This window comes from Arabidopsis lyrata, assembly GCF_000004255.2.
Source record: "Arabidopsis lyrata subsp. lyrata unplaced genomic scaffold ARALYscaffold_4, whole genome shotgun sequence".
NCBI lineage: Eukaryota > Viridiplantae > Streptophyta > Magnoliopsida > Brassicales > Brassicaceae > Arabidopsis > Arabidopsis lyrata.
This window is the reverse complement of record NW_003302552.1, coordinates 21242890-21264926: the sequence shown is the minus strand read 5'-3', so window position 1 is coordinate 21264926 and position 22037 is coordinate 21242890. Positions and strand designations below refer to the sequence as shown.

The 22037-nt window shown below is 35.5% G+C and overlaps 6 protein-coding genes across 19 annotated transcripts; 3 read left to right on the top strand and 3 right to left on the bottom strand.

Moving 5' to 3' along the window:
- Positions 1-204: 204 nt before the first annotated feature.
- On the bottom strand, positions 205-1757 carry LOC9317974 (small ubiquitin-related modifier 1). 3 transcript variants are annotated; one of them, XR_002332317.1, is made up of 5 exons: positions 1379-1757; positions 1199-1288; positions 779-959; positions 601-678; positions 205-511 (listed from the first exon to the last, which is right to left on the bottom strand). XR_002332317.1 is itself a non-coding variant. In XM_021027028.1 (5 exons), the coding sequence occupies exons 2-5, from the start codon at positions 1280-1282 to the stop codon at positions 413-415; spliced, it is 411 nt and encodes a 136-aa protein (XP_020882687.1). In that variant the 5' UTR covers positions 1283-1288; positions 1379-1757; the 3' UTR covers positions 205-412. The 3 variants fall into 3 exon arrangements, 1 of the variants encoding a protein (XP_020882687.1); XR_002332316.1 differs by having other exon boundaries at positions 779-946; XM_021027028.1 differs by having other exon boundaries at positions 779-928.
- Positions 1758-4292: 2535 nt separating this feature from the next.
- On the top strand, positions 4293-8607 carry LOC9316115 (small G protein signaling modulator 1). 5 transcript variants are annotated; one of them, XM_021028704.1, is made up of 12 exons: positions 4293-4410; positions 4839-4983; positions 5103-5201; positions 5291-5394; positions 5492-6240; positions 6346-6468; positions 6575-6663; positions 6752-6952; positions 7040-7519; positions 7612-7695; positions 7773-8109; positions 8289-8607. In XM_021028704.1, the coding sequence occupies exons 2-11, from the start codon at positions 4861-4863 to the stop codon at positions 7944-7946; spliced, it is 2226 nt and encodes a 741-aa protein (XP_020884363.1). In that variant the 5' UTR covers positions 4293-4410; positions 4839-4860; the 3' UTR covers positions 7947-8109; positions 8289-8607. The 5 variants fall into 5 exon arrangements, with proteins under 5 accessions (XP_020884363.1, XP_020884362.1, XP_020884361.1 ...); XM_021028703.1 differs by having other exon boundaries at positions 4839-4995; positions 7779-8109; XM_021028702.1 differs by having other exon boundaries at positions 4839-4995; positions 8296-8607.
- Positions 8491-10558, bottom strand: LOC9316114 (probable peroxidase 26). Its single transcript, XM_002880001.2, has 4 exons — positions 9868-10558; positions 9522-9701; positions 9282-9441; positions 8491-9093 (listed from the first exon to the last, which is right to left on the bottom strand). The coding sequence occupies exons 1-4, from the start codon at positions 10111-10113 to the stop codon at positions 8672-8674; spliced, it is 1008 nt and encodes a 335-aa protein (XP_002880047.1). The 5' UTR covers positions 10114-10558; the 3' UTR covers positions 8491-8671.
- Positions 10559-13144: 2586 nt separating this feature from the next.
- On the bottom strand, positions 13145-15430 carry LOC9317973 (F-box/LRR-repeat protein At2g43260). The gene is made up of 5 exons (XM_002880000.2): positions 14344-15430; positions 13898-14265; positions 13554-13866; positions 13460-13475; positions 13145-13362 (listed from the first exon to the last, which is right to left on the bottom strand). The coding sequence occupies exons 1-3, from the start codon at positions 14774-14776 to the stop codon at positions 13633-13635; spliced, it is 1035 nt and encodes a 344-aa protein (XP_002880046.2). The 5' UTR covers positions 14777-15430; the 3' UTR covers positions 13145-13362; positions 13460-13475; positions 13554-13632.
- Positions 15431-17845: 2415 nt separating this feature from the next.
- Positions 17846-19511, top strand: LOC110229173. The gene is made up of 7 exons (XM_021028555.1): positions 17846-18308; positions 18422-18527; positions 18639-18710; positions 18789-18840; positions 18943-19016; positions 19097-19158; positions 19259-19511. Exons 1-7 carry the CDS (start codon positions 18148-18150, stop codon positions 19374-19376), a joined length of 645 nt encoding a protein of 214 aa, XP_020884214.1. The 5' UTR covers positions 17846-18147; the 3' UTR covers positions 19377-19511.
- A 103-nt stretch (positions 19512-19614) lies between these two features.
- LOC9317972 lies at positions 19615-21983 on the top strand. Of its 8 annotated transcripts, none has more exons than XM_021028551.1 (10): positions 19615-20062; positions 20274-20334; positions 20431-20479; positions 20558-20615; positions 20707-20794; positions 20888-20922; positions 21077-21202; positions 21318-21411; positions 21459-21634; positions 21731-21983. In XM_021028551.1, the coding sequence occupies exons 1-10, from the start codon at positions 19706-19708 to the stop codon at positions 21857-21859; spliced, it is 1173 nt and encodes a 390-aa protein (XP_020884210.1). In that variant the 5' UTR covers positions 19615-19705; the 3' UTR covers positions 21860-21983. The 8 variants fall into 8 exon arrangements, 6 of the variants coding, with proteins under 6 accessions (XP_020884210.1, XP_020884211.1, XP_020884208.1 ...); XM_021028552.1 differs by having other exon boundaries at positions 20872-20990; positions 21480-21634; positions 21754-21983; XM_021028549.1 differs by having other exon boundaries at positions 20872-20990; positions 21480-21634.
- Positions 21984-22037: the final 54 nt, after the last annotated feature.

The following is a 22037-nucleotide window of genomic DNA, read 5'->3' as shown; positions in this document are numbered from 1 at the left end:
AAGACTAGTTAGTTCATAACTATTTTGTGGTGTATATATAGGCTCAAACTGTATTTAACCTTTAGGAAAGTTTGCACGACTAGTCTGTATAGTGGCAAAGACTGCATATATCGTGTCTTCTGTTATTAGAGCTGGATTTGACAAATGTGGAGGACAAGTAGAATTTGCGTAGCAACTATAAACTTTCATGAAACAAATGCTCAATACTAAATACCCAATGCCTAACAATGCAAAGCTTTCATGAGACTTCCAAAATCTCAATCACCCTCTACAAACTCATCATGTCAGTTCAGTTATTACGGGTGGTCTACAAAATTTATATTTAAGCTCTTTACCTTGTACACAATTAACTAAGATTTCACAATTATTGATAAAAACAAGCTGAAAAGACTCAAACTACAATCTCTCTTATTTACTCAGACAACTGCAAACACTCCAAATGGACTAGAGTCTCTGCTTCAGCGTTTAGCTCATCAACCAAGTCAACAGCTTCCTTTAACTCTTCTTCAACCTGAAGTAGACGCGATCGAGCTCATCAAAAAACACAACATGACCACGTACAGAGAACAAGGAGAAAGAGAACACAGTTTTGTCCTTCACCTTGGGATTGATCTCAGCTCCTTGGTTTTTGGTCTGATGGAACATGGCATAGATCACATCTCCATCTTTCATACCAAGCTGTAAAATTGGAGATTCTTGGGTTTAGGAGATAACACAAATCGAAAAACAGAAAAAATAAACAGATAAATAAAGTGGAAGGCAAGAGAGCGTGATATACCTCGTCTGAAGTCTGCTCGCCACAGAAACGAGCCCCATTGAACAAGAAAACGGTTGAGTCGAAATCCAAATACTTGCGGTTGCAGTAAGCTTTCAACAGTTTTTTCAGCTGAGTGCGTTTGTGGATATGAAAGAAGACATTCTGTCCATACTAACAATGAAAAAACACCTGACAATTGATACTCAAATACAAAAAAAGGGGGAAAAATGAGAACATAAGAACAAATTAGTTTGCATAACAGCGAAAAGGTTTCCTGTAACAAATGATCAGTACTCAAATGTTCGATACAAAATTGCTTGATACTCAATGCTTAACAATGCAAAGCTTTCATGAAACTTTCAAGTTATAATTTGCATATAACACAACATTACAATAAACACAAATGGACAGAGAAGGAGAAAGAGAGAAGAGTGACAAAACCTGATCAGTGACCTTGAGATTGATCTTTGCTCTTTGAATTTCAGTTGGATGGAACATGGCATTGATCTCATCTCCATCTTTCATACCAAGCTGTAAAATTGGAGATTCTTGGGTTAAGAAAACTACACAAATAGAAAACCAGAAAACTGCAAAAGGGAATGGCAAGCGAGTGTAATATACCTCATCTGGAGTCTGCTCGCCATGAAAACGAGCCCCATCGAACAAGAAAACGGGTTGAGGTGAAATCCAAATATTGGTAGTCGCAGTAAACTTTCAACAGCTTTTTGAGCTTAGTGTGTCCGTGGATAAGAAAATAGACTTGCTGTCCATCCTAACAATAAAGAATATCCTAACAATTTGATACTCAAATGAGAAAAAGGAGGGAAAAAATGCTCAATACTCAAATACTCAATAATACTCATTACTCGAATGCTTTATAACACAACAAGAGTAAAATTTGCATGGCTAATAATATTCATGAACTCGATACTCAATTGCTGAATACAAATACGTCATTATTTCAACAATGGAAAAGCTTTCATGAGACTTCAAAGTTATAATCTTCTTCCTGGAAAAAAAAAAGAAATTACAAAACTAACACGGACAAAGAATCAATAGAGAAGAAGGAGAAAGAGAACATAGTGACAAAACCTGGTGCTTGGCTCTGAGATTGATTTGAACTCCGGGCTTCATGTCTTCTTCCTGAGTATTAGACATCTTTCTTTAACCAGTTTCACCGGCCGGAGACGGAAACAGAAACTCCAATCAGTGAGAAAGAGGAAATCTGATTCGCGTGATTGCTCGCAAAATCTGACCTTGAGAGAGAGCGTAGAGCGACTGTGTGAGAGTCCATACTTGAAACGCTATCGTTTTAGGGCTTGATTGGTTTCCCACTAGCACCCTCCTAGCGGTTGCTAGCGGTCGGTTGCGATTGTTAGCGGTTGGTACCAATCACAGAAACTGCTCCGTCCCGGTTCGAACCGCTCGAAATCGCTGAATTTCAAAAGCTCCTTCCCGCAAGCGTTTGCGGTTGCGGGCGGTAGCGGTTGGATTAAAAAAAAAATCAAACATTTACTTATAATTATTATAATATATATTAATCCTATATATATCTTTCATCTTTGTATCACTTTGTATCACGTTCTCATCAGAAACCCTAATAATATTCTGAAACTCTATTCTCTCAATGTCTTCTATCCAAACTGATGATGAAAATTAATAACCAAATGTAAGTATCATATATCATTTTATTCATTCATCACCTCATGTGTAACTTTTTGAATATTTTTCATGGCATCGTTTTTTTTATTTTCATTACGTATTGCTTTGCTTTTTGATTGAATATATGTTTCAATTTGTTTTCTCGAATAGAAACTCACTTGCTTTTTGATTGAATTCAACGTTATTTACAGTTTGTCCCATTACTTGATGCAATTTTTGATGTTAAACCAGATGCATAAAGTACTATCCTGTTACAAAATTTCTTTATTTTTAAATAATTATTTAGTACTTTATTTATGGTTTTAATTATTAAGCATGTTCAATTTTTCTAATATTCTCATCATAATATATTGGTGTTTTTATTTCTTTTTTTTTGAAATATCTTTTATTTATTTTGGTCATTTTTTTATTTAACTGCTATCGCATCCGCTGGTTTACCAGTCATAAAACTCCCGCCAATACACCAATTTTCAAACGCTAAACCAGTCGTTCAAAACGCTTGATAACGCTTAAAGCCGCAACCGCCCACTTCAGCAAACTCCCGCAACCGCAACCACAACCGCTGCGTTTAAACCAGTCAGGCCATTAGTCTCGACTTCTCGTCGTCACACATGTCTGCGACTTCCTCATGAGTCCACACGTGTCTCTGTGCTGTCTTGTCTGGCTTTCATCGACGGTTTACTGTATTGGGCTCGGTTTGGATTTCGTTGTTGGGCTTTTGTTTTAATTTTGTTGTTTATGTTTCTTTGACCAAAACAAAAAATGTTTCTTTCATAGATAAAAGTAGGCCTAGGCTTTCGGTTATCCGTTGGGTCCATTCGGTTTTCGGTTCTTTATGTTTTAAAATTTAGTATCCATTCAGATATTTTGAAATTTCGGTTTGGTTTCGGTTTAGTTCCGGTTCTTTCGATTTTAAAATTTAGTATCCATTCGGTTATTTTGCTTATGATATTTTTGAATATTTCGGTTATTTTTGAGTATTTTCGAATATTTTTGGATATTTTTTCGGTTAATTTTGAGTGTTTTTACTATTTTTATAGATTTTTCAAGTATTTTTGATTATTTGGTCTATAAATAACTAATTATTTCGAAAATATAATTACATTTCGGGAATTTCGGTTACCCGAAATATTTCGGTTCGGTACCGATTCGGTTACGGTTATTTCGATTATCAAATTTAGTATCAATTCGGTTATTTTCAAAGTTTCGGTTCGGTTCGCTTCGGTTTTTTTTGCTTCGGTTTCGGTTCGGTACATTCAGTTCGGTTTAAAAGCCTAGCCCTAGATAAAAGAGAGAGCCAAAAGGCCCAAAACAAAAAACAAAAACGAAAAAATCCAAACCTAAACTGATTTAATGTACTCTAACCAAACCGAATCCACTAAACCATAATTTATTTAAATTTATATATTAGTTATACATATATAAAATAATATAATTATATGAAATCAAATGAGTGAGTGTTTTTAATATGTACAAGTTAAAACTAAAGCCAACAAAAAAAAAACTAAATCCAAACAAAAAGATAAACCGCACCAAACCGAAGATTTATCAAACCAAACCAAATTACAATAATCTTCTTATAATTACTACAAAACTATATAATTGTATGATTCTTTTTCTCCATTAATTGTATGAATTATGGCACCGACTTTTCGATTGGTCTTATACTCTTATAAGGCTATGTCAATTCTTATATCACACTTCAATTTTTTTTTTTTTTCGTCATATCACACTTCAATTTATTTTTGAGATTATTGCTTAATAATTTTTCTCAAGTTTTTTTTTTGAGCCTAATTGGCTAAATAGAAGGACAAAAAAAGAGAAATAATATGTAAAATAAAACAAAATCAGATCGAGGAAAAAAAACACCTCATCAGAAAAGGAGAGAGAGAGAGAGACGAGAAGAACAAAAAAAAAAAAAGGAAGAAACTTTGCGTCGATGAAAAAATGGAGATCGGAGAAGAAAATCCTCGATGACCATTGACATTCAGGTTCTTCTTAGCTTTCTGCGTTGATCAAATGACATTAAGATATGTATCTGAGCGCGAAAATGTATATGTAATGCTTAAGGAAAGTTTCTGTTTTTCATTTTTGTTTTGTGGTATATTGATTATTGAAACTTGTCTACGTATTTTGAATGAAATGCAATTCAATCTGGCTGATTCGAATGATCTGATCCATGTTTTTATTCGTGAAATCTGAATCATGTTTTATGGATAGATATGAGGGACGCAAGTTTGTATCTGGATTTCTGAAAAAAATGTGAATTTGGTTACAGTAAGATCTGTGATTCTATTGGGTTTCTGAAAAATGTTGAATTTTGATCTGGACCCTTTAGTTTCTGGCTGATTTTTGTTATTGGGTTATACGAAAGGATATTGATTGATGTAGATTCTTTTAATTTTGGTTAATGTTGCAGAAGAGTTGGGAAGTGAGGACTGATGTGTTCTGGTGGAGAAGGAAAACAATGGAGCTGTGGAAAAGCGGGTGTAGTGAGTTTGCAGAAAGTTGGATCTTTGGTTCGAGATTTGAGCGAGCCTTGTCTTTCACAATCGCGGATACAGGTTGTTATAACTGTAAGATCTTAACTTTAACCCTTTTTAAATTCAGCATCAGTAATCATTTTTTCAATCAAAGGTTTGTAATGTAATTGTATGACTTAAAGTTGATATATAATGCACAGATCGGCAAAATGCTTAAGCCAGAGAAGTGGCAAGCGTCTTTTGATAGCGACGGAAGAGTTTCTGGTTTCCAAAAGGCGCTTAAATTAATTATTTTGGGAGTATGTTTTCACTTGGCAGAAGAATTTTGTAGCACTTTTGATTATTCTTTCAGTACTGTGGTTTAATGTATGATGGTGTTCTTTATCAGGGAATCGACCCGTCAATTAGAGCTGAAGTTTGGGAATTTCTCCTTGGTTGTTATGCGTTGGGCAGCACCTCTGAGTACCGTAATCAACTCAGGGTAGCTCGAAGGTTAGACTGTTTGATCACAGCTTAGAGAGAGAAAGAATGCGAATAGCAAGTTAAGTTTAATCAAAAGCTTACAAGTGTTATTGGAATTTTCACGCAGGAAGCGATATAATGATTTGCTCAAGCAATGCCAGACGATGCATTCAAGTGTGGGAACTGGTTCACTTGCCTATGTTGTGGGGTCTAAAGTTATGGATATGCGGAAATCGTATAGAGATGAGTCAGTAAAGGTTGCTACTACAGATGAAAACAGAGAAGAAGCTTTTATAGATAATAATGATAATGCTAATACTGAAAATCATCACAGTGATTGGAGTAATAATGGTACTGATACATCTCATGTACACAGAAGGGGAAGTTCTAGTGAGTCAGTTGATTTAGTAAGTGGAAGAGAAAGTCCGGAGAGCGTAGTATACAACACTTCCTCCTTTGTATCTGCCTCTAGTCCATATGGCTTTGCTTCCCCTGACGGTTATTTCGACTTTCCCTCGCTACCGGTTACAGATTTGTTTGGGAGGAATAGTTTAGATAAGATTGAGGTTTCTACGCCAGACGAGGATGCTTCATTGAAAAGTGATTTAAGATCTGAGGATGAGGCAATGCACAATTTTCGAATTGATAAGAATGCTGATTTAGTTAGAGAACAACGTAGGTCCACTCCAGAGATCGAAGTGATGCATCAGGGTTCTGTTGGACCATCGTCTTATACTGGTCGCAATGCAGAAATAGTTGATGGTTTGAAAATATCAGATGTCCCTGAAATGGCATCAGTGAAGGAGACTCCCTCCCGTGTTGGGAATGTCACGGAAGATCGAGTGTCTGAATGGCTTTGGACTTTGCATCGAATAGGTAGGAATTATTCCTTGTCTCTTTTGTTTCGAAAACTTGCAAAAAATCTTCCTTTCTCTGTCCCAGCTTGCATATTTTCGTAGTTAAATTCTCTCATTTCTACAGTTGTTGATGTGGTAAGGACGGATAGCCACCTTGAGTTTTATGAGGATCCAGGAAATCTAGGAAGAATGTCGGATATCCTTGCGGTTTATGCTTGGGTTGATCCTGCAACTGGTTATTGTCAAGGTGCCATATATCTCTTAAGTTTGATTTCTTAGATATGTCAAATGAAAACTTAATGAGGTTTTATTGGATGAGGATACTAACTCTCTGGTTGCAAATCTGTTGATAGGAATGAGTGATTTAGTCTCTCCTTTCGTGGTTCTATTTGAAGATAATGCTGATGCCTTTTGGTGCTTTGAAATGCTCATAAGAAGAACGGTAAATCCAATGCTTAATATGTCATAATTTTTTGTTCTGGCTTAATTTGATCATGCATTATACTTTTGCTACGTGTATATTTGTGTAGCGTGCGAATTTCCAAATGGAGGGACCAACTGGGGTGATGGATCAATTGCAATCACTGTGGCACATATTGCAGATTACAGATAAAGATATATTTTCCCACTTATCGCGAATTGGAGCTGAAAGTCTTCATTTTGCCTTCCGGATGCTCTTAGTTCTGTTCCGACGAGAATTGTCTTTTAACGAAGCTCTCAGAATGTGGGAGGTTTGTAGTTCTTCTGTTTGCTTCAAATACTGAGTCTTTTGTTCGGTCTCTGTTAGTCATATTTATCTATGGGTTTGTCTTTGATAGATGATGTGGGCAGCTGATTATGATGAATCTGTTGCTGAAACTTTGGAGAATGATTGCTTGGAGCCTTTGGTGATTCAGCTTCCAAGAAAATCTGAACCTGAGGTGAGTGAAGAATCGATAGAGGATGGAATTGGTAACAGTACAAAGAGGGAACCAACGATTTCAAAGAGTGGGCCAATTTCAAAGAGTAGCGGTTTGTTGTCGAGGAGCGGTTTGCTGCCGAAGAGTGGTCCGTTGCCAAAGACTGCTGGTCCTTTCTCTGATGAGAGTGAGATAAAGGCAGCATCATCCTCATATCACTTTTGTGGTTTGACAAGAAGTCTTTGGTCAAGGAATGATAGAACAACACATGTCCCTTGTGTAGTTTCATCCATAAAAAAAGGGGATGATGCTCTTCCTGTCTTTTGTGTGGCAGCGATTTTAATCATGAATCGACATAAGATCATGAAAGAAACTCGCTCGATCGATGACATGATACAGGTAGAAAGTTTGTTTCATTTGTATTTTGTTCTCCTTACATGCTCAACTGCTGAGAGGCATCTATACTGAATCAGAAGATATATACTGTGCAGATCTTCAATGATAAGGTTCTTGTATTCCGCGTGAGAAGATGCATACGCACAGCCATGAAACTTCGTAGGAAATACATGTACAAGGTTAGATATGCTCTACAAAGAAAGCTTCTGCTGCTGGATGATTCTATTTCTCCATTTAACTGTTAAACGCTTGTTAGAGTCAGGTAATCAAGACCAAGAGCCACACTCAGTCTCAGAATCTCAACCAGGTTCAAATCCAGCATCAAACCCATATGGAGAGCCAGAGACCGGAGGAGATTCAGAGTCATGGTGAGAACCAGAGCCAAACACCAAGTTTACATCATAGTCCTGCCACTCAGAATGGTGACTAGGCAGAATTCCACCTATAACAGTTAAAAATATAAAACAAAAAGAAGAAGAAATAGAAGCTCACACAAGTAGGTCATCTTTAGTTACGGATTACGAGGAAGGGGTTTATGTTTGAAGATTCATGCTTTGATCTGTGTCTACAACATGTTTGACAACTTTTTTGAGGTACCCGTTTTCACCTGAAGAATATGTTCACATATAATGAAATCTTGGATTAAGAAAAATATCATGACTTGTAAACATACCTAAACTATGATAAATCTTAATCACTACTAAAGCCTTTGCGATTTTGTTGGTTATGTAATAAATTTATATTCTTATAATTGTTTGGCCTCTTCTTGAAGCTAGCAGGAAGGAACTAGCAAGAGATTGAGAAGCATGTGAAATTCAATCGCTTGGTACTACTTCACAAACTGAGAGTCTAAGACTCATAAACAAAGAGGTTAGAAAAATAAAATCTCCTTTCTCTTTTGTGCGGGAACAATTTTGACTGCATACCCTTTATACTTATGTGAATATCAGAAAAAAAAATCGACTTTTTCGAAACACCAAAAGAATCAATCTCCTTTAGCTATAGAGAAGCCTTTTTCATGGCGATTACAATGTAATAAATGACAACAAATTTATATCTGAAACATAAATATTTCAATCTTTTTTCCTGTTGTTTCCTGTTTATACCTTCTGTTTATTCTTCTTGCAAGATCAGAGAGAGATAGTGCTTTTGTGTTTAGTTTCTACGCCTGCAATCTTTTCGTATCTCACCTTCTGTTTTAGTTAACACATTTATCGCTCCCACCTTGCTAATCGAAAGAGCAAATGATTTCCGGAAATCCTCAAAACTCTCTGAGAATTCCTTAGATATTTGCTTGGTGTCAACATTGTAAAGCAGTTGTTGATCTACTTCAAGTACAGATTTGTTTGATAGAATTCTTGAATAGAATGAGTTTGTGAAGCTGTGGTTTGAGCCTGAGTCCGGGTTTAGGTACACTAGCGGATCGGTCTGGCCTTTCCTCGTTCTTGGAGGACATTGCTTTGCCATTTCAGACAGGAAATACTTGTTCATAGTCGGGCTTGGTTTACCGGTCTTGTTGTAATTGTAGAGTCGATCAACGACATAGCTGCAATGTGTTCTTCCCATTGAATGTGATCCTGATGAGGGAGTAATTCAGTTTAAGCAATTCAAACCAGACCAAAACTACTATCCAAGTATGAACCGAAACCAAACCTATATCTATCCGAAACAGAGTTCGAAAACTGGACCGAAACGCAGGATGAGTACTCCTAAATCCTGATAAACCGGTTTTTAAGATATTGGCAGGGAGTAAAAGGTGACTGACCTAGAAGTGTAGCCATATCAAGAACACTCAAGCCTCTGGATTTGAAATAAGACATGGCTTGGTTCCATGAGATGGATGGCGATGGTAGGTCCACGGTGTGCTTATCCGAGGTCAAACCATCTCTCCTGCCTGTGAACACAGGATAAGATGGTGCACCTGCCTGTGTGAATCATTTCTCTCAGCTTGTCAGTATCTATAATGATCCATGTATAGTTATAGGTGCAGAGAAAGAGAGATTACCAAATGAACAGCATCCCGAGTTGCAAGATTAAGAATGTCGGCGCAAGAGACAACACCGGGACATCTTTGTTCCAAGACTATTTTGATTTTGTCTATAAGCACGAATCCTCCAAGTCCTCTGTTTTGTGGCGCCATTCTCTCTGAGTTCGGACCTTCTAGTAGAACTGATGCATCGCATCCCTATCATTATAGTGTAACACAATGTAAGAGGACTAATTAGTAAATCTTCTAATTAAACTTTCTCAACACTCGATTAGTTTTGTAGTTATATATCCTTGGGTTCATATGATATATATAAATGATTGAATAATAAGAAATGATAAGACAAGAGTACGAAAAAACGTACGGAGACAAAGCAATCGGAGTAAAGTAGACGAAGGAGCTTGGGAGCAATACTTTTATCGTTCTTGTAAAATATTTCAACTTGGTGCCTCACAAAATTCTCTGCATTCTCGCAAGTGTTATAAACTTTGTAGTAATGCCACGTAAGCTTCTGCATCGACGGTCCCATCACGGTCGCTTCTGCCGTCTCCGGGAAGAGACTAACGCCTCCAACCACCATCGCGGTGAGGAAGATATGAATCATAACCATCTCACGGTGAAGCTGGTTAGTGTTGAATGGAGAAGACAAAGAGGTGTGTTGTTGAGGACTAGTGAGGGTTTATATAAGGAGAGATTGATAAATTGTGAAGGCACTTATGGGGTTTTGACCACGTGGCATTTCTGACTAGGATTGGGGCTCTAAAGTAAGGTACTTAAAATTTAATTGAAATGCAAAGTTGTGCAAGCATAATTATCGGATCTTTGTTTATCTGCCGTGCAAGCTAAGTCGCCAGCCCAATGTCGTCTAGGCATTTAATTGCTGTGTCTACTTTTTGAATTTTTTTTGAGAACTACTAATTTGCATGAAAGTAAAAATAAATATGATGATTTGATATACAGGAAATCCTTTTATAATAACATTTTAGTGAAAATTTTGAAATGGAAGAAAATTCAGATTGGGATTTATAGATAAAGATCTTACATATGTGACATACTGACATGCAAGAAGCAACGGTTAAAAGAGAAACAACACTACAAGAAAACATCACAATTTCCGACAAAGATATTGGTCGGAAATTCGTCGGAAATAGCATATTCCGACACATTTCCGACAAAATCACATTCGTCGGAATTCTCTGGTCGGAAACCATAAGTTGTCGGAAATTCGTCGGAAATTATCGACGAAAATTATTTGTCGGAAATGTTGTCGGAAATATTTGTCGGAATTTTGTCGGAAATTTCCGACGACTATTCATATAGTGGTCGGAAATTCGTCGGAAATTTCCGACCACTTTTAAAATAAAAATAAATATATACCGAAATTAGTTCCGACAAAATTCCGACAACTTTTCTATTTAATCTATTTTAAAAAAAAAACAAAAAAGAGTATTATACTTAAAATTAAAATAATTATTGAATATCTACAAAAATAAATTAATCGTCACATAACCAATTTTCATTATCAACAAATGAGAATTAAAATTAAATTAATTAAAATGAATAAATATATAAATACATAAATGTCTCTATTAATTGAAGAAGAGAATAAAAATGTTGAACTTTAAAAAAAAAGGAATGATGTTTTGTTTTTTTTTTGTCAACAAAGGAATGATGTTTGATGTAGAGAGAAGAAGATGTTAATAGAGATTGAGATTGTTGTGTTTGGAATTGTGGAAAGGATGGAAACTCATTTGCTATATATAGAAAAAAATTTCCGACGATGTATATCGTCGGAAATTTGTCGGAAACTACAAAACGCGGTAAATTCATTTGAATTGAATGTACAAAGGCGGGAACATGAAAAATCATAAATTTTCCGACAAAATTCTGACGAACGTAGAAATTTCCGACGAATTTCCGACGAAATTAATTATTAATTAATTATTTAGTTAATTATAAATTATTTAATTTTTTCAAAAAAAATTCAAAATAATATTTCTGACGACTTTCCGACGAAATTAATTATTTATTTATTATAAATTATTTATTTTTTCATTTTTTTGAAAATAAAAATGATTAAAGAAATAATTTCCGACAAATTTCCGACTAACAAAACTTTCCGACTTAAATTTCGTCGGAACTTCGTCGGAAATATTAAAGGTTTAAACTAATAATTTCTGACGATTTTTCCGACTTATATTTCCGACCAAAGCGTCGGAATTTTGTCGGAAAATGTGCAGTGAATAAACATGTGTTCACCTAATATTTACGACGAGTATTCCGACAAGTTTCCGACCAATTTCCGACCAATTTCCGACAAAATTAAATAGTCGTAATTTTCCATGTTTTCCGATGAATCCTTCCGACAAAGTTCCGACGAATTTGTGATCGTCGGAAATTTTTCTTTTTTTCCGACAAATTTCCGACGAATTTATTTTTCCTCGGAATCTTTTCGGAAACTCGTCGGAAACCTGTCGGAAAATTTCCGACCAAACATTTCATCGGAAATTTTCCTCGGAAATGGCTATGTTTTCTTGTAGTGCAATACTAATTGTTAACATGATTGGAGTTTGGGATATAGAAATATTAATTCTCTATATTCTACGTGTAATTTATTGAAATATCAACTAATTAAGTATATGTATATAGTTTACGTTTTGATCGTTTAGATAGTGAAGCAACGTGTTAACATGTGATCGTAACTCGGATTCTGCGCGTCGTTTGATTTCCCATGCAAAATTATGAGATCCCATTTCTCTTTTTGTTTTTTGTTTTATATAGTTTTGTTCTTATTAATTATTATTGTGTATAAGACTGTTTCTAATATCTAAATATAAAGGATGATTTTGATTGAAATTTCCACAAAAAGACTGATCATGTAGCACAATAACTACGGATTTTGTTTTTACTGTTTCCAATAATGATTTGATCGATGGCCATAAGAAATAGTGAGCAAATGATCGAATAATGATAGATTATACAAATCCGTTATCATTTCACATTAGATTTTCCACAGTTAGATCAATCTCAAATTTGGATAGAAGATGATAAAATTGAATCAGCTCTACTGAGGGTAGATTAGTGTCGATCGGATTTGGTTAAACTTATCACTAAAATTTACGACAATTAGCAAGAAAATAAAATAAAATCAGAGTTCATATATAGACAATCAATTTCAGATTGATTTTCAAAAGCTCGAGTTCAGAAATATACAAAAGAATTAGACATGAGAGGATGTCATATTGATATGCATTAATATATACAGCTGGAAACTCCCGATTAATAATTTGTACATTGTATCTGTCTTTAGTCTGTACCATATGATTTCTCCTTTTATGCATGAATGGTTTGGTCTTTTCCACTGATCATGCTTGTATGTTTCCTGCTTGGCCTGCTGCTTCTGTACTTCTAGACACCTCTGGTGATTTTATACCTCATCATGCGGATGTTTTTGAGGGTATATTTCTGCTGGTAGATTTAAGAAAAAAAAAATGGTTGTATAAAATGTGATTTTAGTTTTTCTTCTTTTTTTTCCTAATTAGTTTTTCTTCCCAAGTGTTTTTTTTTTTTTTTGAATTTTTAATTCACTTTCGAATCTACAGCTTTCTCGTCTGCTTTCCAATAACATTAATGGGCAGACGATAAAGTAGTTAGATTCGAAAGTGAATAAAGAATCATGCCGAGGATTTGTTTTATGAGAAAAACAAGATAAAAAACATCCGGATGATGACGAATGGAACTGAAAAAACAGCCTTCTTCTGGATGGGTTCAAGAGTTAGCCAGAAGTGCAGAAGCAGCAGACCACACAGGAAACAGACAAGCATGAGGATTTTCTTCTTCCATAGCCAAGTTCCTAGATCTGTTGGAGTTCAATCAAATAACAAAACTCATGATCAAAAAAACATACATGTCATAAAAGATCTGGTGGACCAGTTTAAGTTGGAAGATTCTCTCACCTCTGAACATCCCATCCTACAAATCATAAAACAAGGTTAGACGACAAGTTCATCATATTTCCAATAAGACCATTTGATGAACTGTAAATTATACCGTTGTTTCTGTTTCCGGGTGGAGGCAAGTAATTCCAGTCCTTAACTCGACTTGTATAGCCGGAAGTGGGACCAAGTTCTCAACGTAAGGAAGGAGATATAACACAAATGTCTTCAGGGAGCCTTTGGAGTTTGTCTTTCTCTGAAATATACTTGAACAGCAAGTCTTCATCGTCATAGAAGAGAACATCCCCTTGCTTAGAGAGAGTCATGGGTGTGAAGGACCTAGACTCCACCATACCAAGAGAAGCTAAACTAATGGAGTGAGTCTTGCTCCATGTTTCTTTTTGTCCATCCATACTCCATATATATCTCTAGCTCGTATTGGTGAAGAGGATGGGAAACGGGCATGGCTATGGCAAGACGATCCCTAATGTTTACAATCTGTGCTTCAAACATGATGCCCTTGGGAAGATGTGGACGTGGGACATCATGGAACTCTTCCGTGTGGAGGTCCAAAGCTACTATCGCGTAGACATGACCACGCCTAATTCGTAACCAGTAGATTGATCCGTTGACACGCGCCGATTTTCTTCCGACATCAACCTTGCAACGACGTGGTTTCCAAAGTTTCCGCCATTTACCAGTGTTGACATCAAGGATATCGCAATAGGTAGGATCAAAGAAGATCCTCACTACTTTATAGCTACCCTTAACATTGTCTCTACCGAATCCCATCGCACAATATCCCGGGAAATAAGTCGTCCATGATTCTGAAAATATATTTCAAATAAATCATGCATGATCGTACCAAAAAAGGTTTGAGTCACACAAATAAAAATAGATTGTACCTTCCCGAAACGTGCTGGATTTTGGGCGGGGATTCGAGAGGGAGGGGCAATGGAATCGCCGGAGTTGACCCGTGGAGGGATTCAAAACGTTGACCCTCTCTGCTTCCGGGAAACAGACAAAACCCTCGTAACTCATCGACGGTCGTGTGGCGTCGCAGTGCAAATATACAAACTCTTGGCTCCATTCGAAGTCCCGCAGTCCGGGGAGGAGACTCGGAGAGACGCCGCATTCGCAGTCGTAGGCTAAGAGGATTTTCCGGCTAGATTTTGCAAGACTGAGATGTTTCTCAACGAACCACATTGATTCCAGTATCGATTTCCATTCTTTGGACACGCTTTTCAATCTGCCCAGAGATTTCAGGGGAAGCCTAAGGAACAATTCTTCAAGTATATCGGCATTCAAATTAGGGTTTTCATTTTTACCAAACAACATTCGATAGGTTTCTTTCGATAACTACAGATCCCATGTACGGTATTATTCAACTTACAAGTACGCTTGGGCTTTTCCTCAATACTTTACGCTTGGGCTTTCTCAATTAAGGAACTAAACTTACCCATCGGCTAAATTCAATTCAGGAGATCCTCTTGTACTCAAAAACCCAATAATAGAAAACTACCCAAAATTTATGTGTTGTTATTCATTTCCTATAATCTCTATCAAATTCTCTGCTGTGCTTTCACGGCCGCAGTATATATTTGTGTCCTCTGGTAACGACCCTATCTCTTGGAGTGATGAAAGCATCTGCGACATGTATAGGCAAAAAAGGGTTTATCATTATAAAGCGACAAAGCAAAATAAGTTTGCTTCTATGGAAGAAACTATTTGAAGTTAGGTTATTATAGAACTCCCAAGTGGTGTCTCTATAACATTGACTCACTTATCACATTTTTGCCACAAGAAATTAATCACCATAACAGTGCAAAGATAGATAAGGTTGAAATAGAAACACGATCTCAAAAACCACAAGTCACTTAGCATTATTTTGCCACAAGAAATAACGATAAGATGTAAAGCTAGAGAAGGTTGAATATTGCTATTTATCAGATTCACCGGTTAGGTTTTTTAGGCCTATTTTTCAATTAATGTTACCTGTTCCGGGGTACCTTCTGAAAGGGTACCACAGGATAAGCTATCATATCAGGTCTCCTGTGAATATTGTCACTGACCCAGGAAAGTAGAAGCTAATATGGCCTGTTTGAGAATAAAAACAGTTAAGAGAGTAAAACATGGCACCAAGTATTCATTAAACTATCAGTTGTTCTACACAAACGATATATATAAAAAAAAAAAAAAAAGGGAGAGCAGGTATATATACAACACAGTAATGTATGGAGAATGACATTAGAATGACAAATAAGATACTAAGACCATGTACATATGTGATATTTTTAGAGTATCACAAGCCCATAAATTATTTTAAAATAGACAAAATAATTAGAATGAGTTTGATCATATCAGCTCAATGATACTTTTGATACCAGTATCATCTGACGTGTCATCTCTTGATTGGTCGCGTTTGCCAAAAGCAGAGAAAAAAAAACATTAAATAAACATTATAAATAATACTAAAAAATTCTTAATGATACTTTATGAGTATCACCTATGACCATGCTCTTATGTCATCCACCAAACGTATTTGACTGTACCGATATGTTCATAGTTTTTTAAAGTAGAGGTATATACTACTCCCTCTGTTCCTTTAAGTTTAATGTTTTGGGTTTTGCACATAAATTAAGAAAAAATAATTTTTATATTATTTAATTATTTGTTTGTTTGTTTAATAATTTTAGTTTCACTTTTCTCCTCTTCCTATTTGTTACAATTACAAAATATCAAACTTTGTGGAATAAGAAAAAATCTCAAAACATCAAACTATTAGGAACAGAGAGAGTATATGGCTGCTACAAACCTTGTGTATGGCCTGGATTGTCAAGTACCCGAACCTCATGAACATCCACTTATCACTATCCTTCAGAAGTATGTCAATTCCAAGAATCCGATCTTTATCCACAGCTGATCCAATCACTTGTCGGCAACATAAGTCACATAAAAACACTTGAGTATATGTAACAGAAGCAATAACGAAAAGAACAACTAGACAAAGTTACAAAACAAAAAGGCCCAGAAAGTCTTTTTTTGGTAAGAGTAAGACAACACACTTAACGACGTCTCAAAACCAAACCATTGTATTGCAGAGACATCGTTGTTTATATTATTTAATTATTTGTTTGTTTGTTTAATAATTTTAGTTTCACTTCTCTCCTCTTCCTATTTGTTACAATTTCCGTTTCCATATTCTTGGATACCTACTGAATCAATGTTGATACTTTTGGAAGCAAGTTTCTTGTATGTATATATTATGTTTTTTTTGTATTATTCAAGAATCAAGATGGATGAAACTTTAGTGGAAAACATAATTCAGAACATGCTAAATATATAGTTTTAAGAAAACATGACTTTTTTAGGTCATGGATGCTTGATTCAAAATTGAAATTATATAATATTTTTCCCCTGGTTAAAAAATAGCTGTTTTCTTACATGTTTCAAAAACACAAAAAAAAAAAGTTGCTTTAATAAACAAGCAATAGATGCTGAAAAAAAAAACATTTATCAAGTATATATATTACTAGTAGTCTAAATCGTATGTGTTTAATTAAATTTGTTTCAATGGCTCTCCTACCAAAAAAATATTTTTGTTTCAATGGCTAAAACTATAGTTATAAATGATTTTACTAGATACCATTTAGTCGTAACGTAGGACATATTTTGAATTTTCTTGATATGCACCATCTAGAATTTCAAGATTCTACACAAACAAATTAACATGTGAATTTATATTATGTGAATAAATTGTTTTAATCTGTCATTTTATGCAAAAGTAAAGTAAATTACACGATGATTAAAGTAACAAATTCCAAGATTTTACACTCATTACTCATATAAATTTCTGTCGTCTCGTTGTATGCTCATATATAAACACATATAAAGTTTTTCAACTATTTAAATATACTAAATGTGTTCATGGTCTACAATAATAACGCACGATGCTTTTGTAAACCCTTAGATAGTTTTCTTTTTTCAAGAAGACCATTTTTAGTTGTCTTTGCAATCATAGAAGAATTAACTAATTGACAAATAAATAGTCAAGCTGTGCCCAGGGCCGGTCCAAAGTTTCAAAATTTTCTTTGATGCTCTACGCATAACTAATTTTTAGGCTTTTTTGTTAATGTAAAAAAAAAATCTCCCAAAAAAAGTACTTAATAATGTGAGACCTTAAGCGATGGCTTCCCTTGCTTGCCCTCCGAACCGGCTCTGGCTGTGCCTATGCATGCATTGACTGATACACATCTGACCTTCTGTACAAATAAATATTTCCACTTTTTATCCTAAAATAAAAGAATAACATGGAGGAATTGAAAATAAGGAAATTAAAATTGATTTAGACAGAAAAAAAAAGCTTTCGTAATTTCTTTCTTTGAGAGTTCCGTACATCTTGTCTACATTTTTTTTTTCTTTTTAATATACTACTATTATTTACTCGACCCCTAAAGAAATCAAAGAAATAAAAATCAAAGATCATGAAAATTTATAACCATACCCTGTGGTTAATTAACCGTGGTCATGATGCCTAATCTCGTCGACTACGTTTTATTTGGTTCTTTTTAATATTCCATGATTTATTTTTGTAATTATATATATCCGCATAGGTAGACATTGTTCGTCAGTTATACGAGAAACTAGGGCTTTAGATTGTGTTTTCTTTACTTTGTTCTTGTTAGGTGGTTTTGGTGCGTGTGTGTTTGATGGCGAATCCTCCCTGGACAAACGAAGAGATGAATCATCATAAAGCCTACTCCGGCAACTTGACGCCGCCGTCGGAGAGTTCATCGTTGAAAAGCCAATCGGGAATCGCCATGAATTGGACCTCTGAAGAAGACGAACGTCTGGTTCGACTCCTCGATAGGTTTGTGAATTCTTTACGATCAAATTTTTTGCTTTTAGTTTCATGAGAATCAAACTTAGGTTTACGATTTTGTTGAGTTCTTCTTGTTCTGATATTGTTTGTCTTTCATGAAGTTATTCGTCGGAATCGAGTAGTGCTGTTACACGTTACTCGAAAATCGCGGCAGGTTTTGAGAACAAGACCATCAGGGACGTTGCTGTACGTAGCAGATGGATACATGTAAAGTCTTCTCCTTGTTTCTTCTTCGTCAAGTTTTGTTCTTTCTCTGTTTCTTGATTGATAATTAATTAATCATTGATTTTTTTTGGGTTTATTTTGTTTTTGTTGCAGAAGAAGAAAGAAAACGCCAAGAGAAGAAAGGAAGATCACAATGGGTTGGGAAGAGCCAGAGTTGACAATAAGGTTTAAGTCTGATCTTATCTAAATCTTCCAAATTTAGGTTTAACCACATCCTGTTAATGTTTACGTTTGATTCTTCAGGAGATTATTGATATGGTGGTGGCTTCACAAGTGTTTCAACCATCTCAACATGGTAAGTATCTCTTTGATTCAACGAATCTTGAAGATTTCAGGAAATCTCTCAAAAAAAAGATATGGAAATATTCTTAAAGTACCATCATTTAATGATATGTAGGTGTTGAGAACCAGCTACTTAAACAGAATGAGCAATGGTTCAATCAGATTTTTGCAAATTCCACATCCTTAAGCGTAAGTATACTGACCAATTTAGATACTAAAATCACTAAGAAAGCTTGGTTTATTTTCCTTTTTGTTTCTTTCTTATACAGCTCAAGGAAAACTTAGACCTTTTCAGCAAAATCCGGGAGAACATCAATAGCCTTGTCAAAAAGTAAGTAACATAATCATCAATTCTGCAAAATTTCATGGTGTCTATGTTTGATTCTCTTGATTGTTTTAAGTATATCATTAGTTTCTTTTTGATATTACAGTTTGAATGAGAATGTGTCGGAGACATGGAAGCAGATGCCACCATTGCCGGAGAAGTTGAACGATGAGCTATTTTTTTATCTCTATAAAGCAATCTCTCCTTCATCAAATCTACCATGAATGACTCATTCATCTTCTTCTTCTTTGCTTTTTTCAGAACTTTCTTCTAAATTGATTCTTTCAATTTTTAGGTTTTTTTTTGTTTCTATCTCAGCAGAAAAGCATTAGCTTAGACCACAAGTTTTAGACTTTTGTAATCTGTTGATTTATTAATCAAACAATCCATTTTATTGAAGCTTTTTTTTTTCTGGGATAAATTTAAAGAACAAAAAAAAAAACCAAACTTTCTCATGTTCAGAAAAAAAAAAGAACCATTTTTTTAGAATCAGAACGATTTCACTATGGAGTCTTCGAGAAAAGTCTTGAACTTTGCTCCGATTGAGTAAAAAATGGATAGACTGAGAGATTGTTTAGAGGAGATGGTGAAATTCACTCTAGATTGCCGTGTAGAATTCGATTTAGAGCTCACCGATGATTTCTGCTTTGGCCTTCTTTGCGGCGAATCAATTCTTCTCGACGGTGAACGAATCGAATCGTCTTCCCACGCTTTGCTACACCGATTTGGAGGTGTTCCTGATTATCCCTTGTACAAGCTTCTTGCTTTAGGTCTGCTGAAATCAATAGATTCTGGTTCTGTCTGTGGAACCTTTGAGAATATTTCGTTGGGGAAGGAGGTAATCTGGTTGAAGGAGAGAGAAGATGAGTGGAGCAAGCTGATAAATCAAAAGGGTTCTGAGTTAGTCAATGTGAGACAGTCACAGTCGTTTATACTTCAAAAGACAACATTTTTGATTGATTAACTCCGACTCAGTTGTGAATTTGAAGATTCCTTACCTTGGAATTACTTGTGAATCTGTGAATTTGATTGGTATTTGGGGTAATCAGAGTCGTCAATGCTTAGCTTTTGGTTTGCTTTTGATTGTTAAAATTTTTGTTCCCTTTGTAATATTCTAACAGGCCTTGACGGATGTAGCTTGCGAGCTTCACGTTCAAGAGCCCTTATCCTCACTCATGAAAGGTTCAAACTTACTCTTTTTAGCTTGTCAATGTCAATATCAAGTGGCAAGAGTTCTTGATCGGATTTTGGGTTGCTTAATTTGAATGGATATATTAGATGGCATCAAAACAGTTGAAGCAAGGTGTTTTGAAGCAGAGTATGATAGGTATGAGAAGTGAAAAGTTATTGAGCATGATTACTTCTGTGTCATTTGTGTTTCACAAATGTTGTTTGCTTTCCTCAGAATTCGGCCAAGAGGTTCAATGGTCATGATAAATAAATGTCTAATGTTTGAAGTTATGGTGAGATATATTTGCTGACATCATTTTCTTTTGCTTTTGTGTTCCTGCAAATGATTTATTGTGATAGATTCTCTTAAATGTTGATATATAGGAGGTTCACCAATATCCATTCTTTTACGAGCTGTTGAAAGGCGAGAGTTCAGAGAAAGTGTTTCCTGGTACTAAAACAGTGGAAGAAGGTAAGCTTTTTTTCTTTGTTTGATTCTTAGCCATTAACTTTTGCGTCAGTTCTGTTTCAAAGATTTCACATTCTTAGGTATGCAAATGTTTAGGAAGTTGTATGATATGGATCAAGAGAATTCCAATGGTGTTGTGGCAATCAATCTTAGTAAATCAGTTGTCCAGCCTTGTGTTGCTTTGGCTCACATACTGTCTGTGAGTTCAAGTTTTTTTCAGCCTTACTTCTGTGATATATGATTCTTATTCAAGGTTTCTTCCAAAAACATCATTTAAAATTTCAGGGCTTGAGTTACACTGGCGTTCAAAACCTTCTCGGTCTTTCTCACACAACTGGATCCATTTTTCATGCTCTGCCTCCTCCAAGATCGATGCTACTCTCTTCATTCATGCTTCCATATAAGCCAAAGGTACCACAAAAGCTCAGATATAGTTCGAGAGACATCGTAGTGAATTCTTTTGGGAATAGTTAAGCTGTGTTGTGTGACATAAAATTTAGAATATTTCTTTTTCCCTATTGTTGAGATAAAAGGTTGTAGATTGAGCCATGGAGCTAGAGCATTAGCCAAGCATGTTGATCGAAGTAGTGATGGATTTTGGGGTGTTCTTCAGGGATCTGGTAAGTAGCAAATTTCTGCAAGGCACGGATGCATTTCCCTATTTAAGTCTTCTTCTTCCTTTTTTCAGATTCAGATAAAAACAAGTGTGCGATGAAGATTATCAATCGGTTCATTGGCCATTGTTGTTGGATGAACGTACATATCGTTCCACCACACGGGGAAGTGTTTGAGATAAGAGTAGCTCAAGGCTTTGGAGCACGTTGGTCTCGAGATGGAACCAAAGTATGTATCTTTTGAGACTCGAACTATGTATCTTTCAGAGGTGTTTGATCAGCAACTGTTATAGACACTCGTCAGATTTTTGTTGAAAGTGTTTAGTTTCTGGTTCTTTTTATTGGCAGTTCATTGGGTTTCTTGAGCCTTACATGGAGGATGGTCACTCCATGGCCTGGAAGCATTAAGACCAGACATGAAAACATCTCTGTGTCTCTCTCTAGGACTCCGTGAACTTTCTATTGTAGCTGAATCGTGTTTTCTTTCAACAAGTGTAAATTTGTAATGTTTATTTTCTTGTGACAATAAAATCAACTTTCTTTATTCTAACTAATTAAAGGTAAAGGATTTTGTGGTTGATCTTGTATGATTAGGGTATGAAAAGAGTGAAACGAAAATATAAGGGACCAAA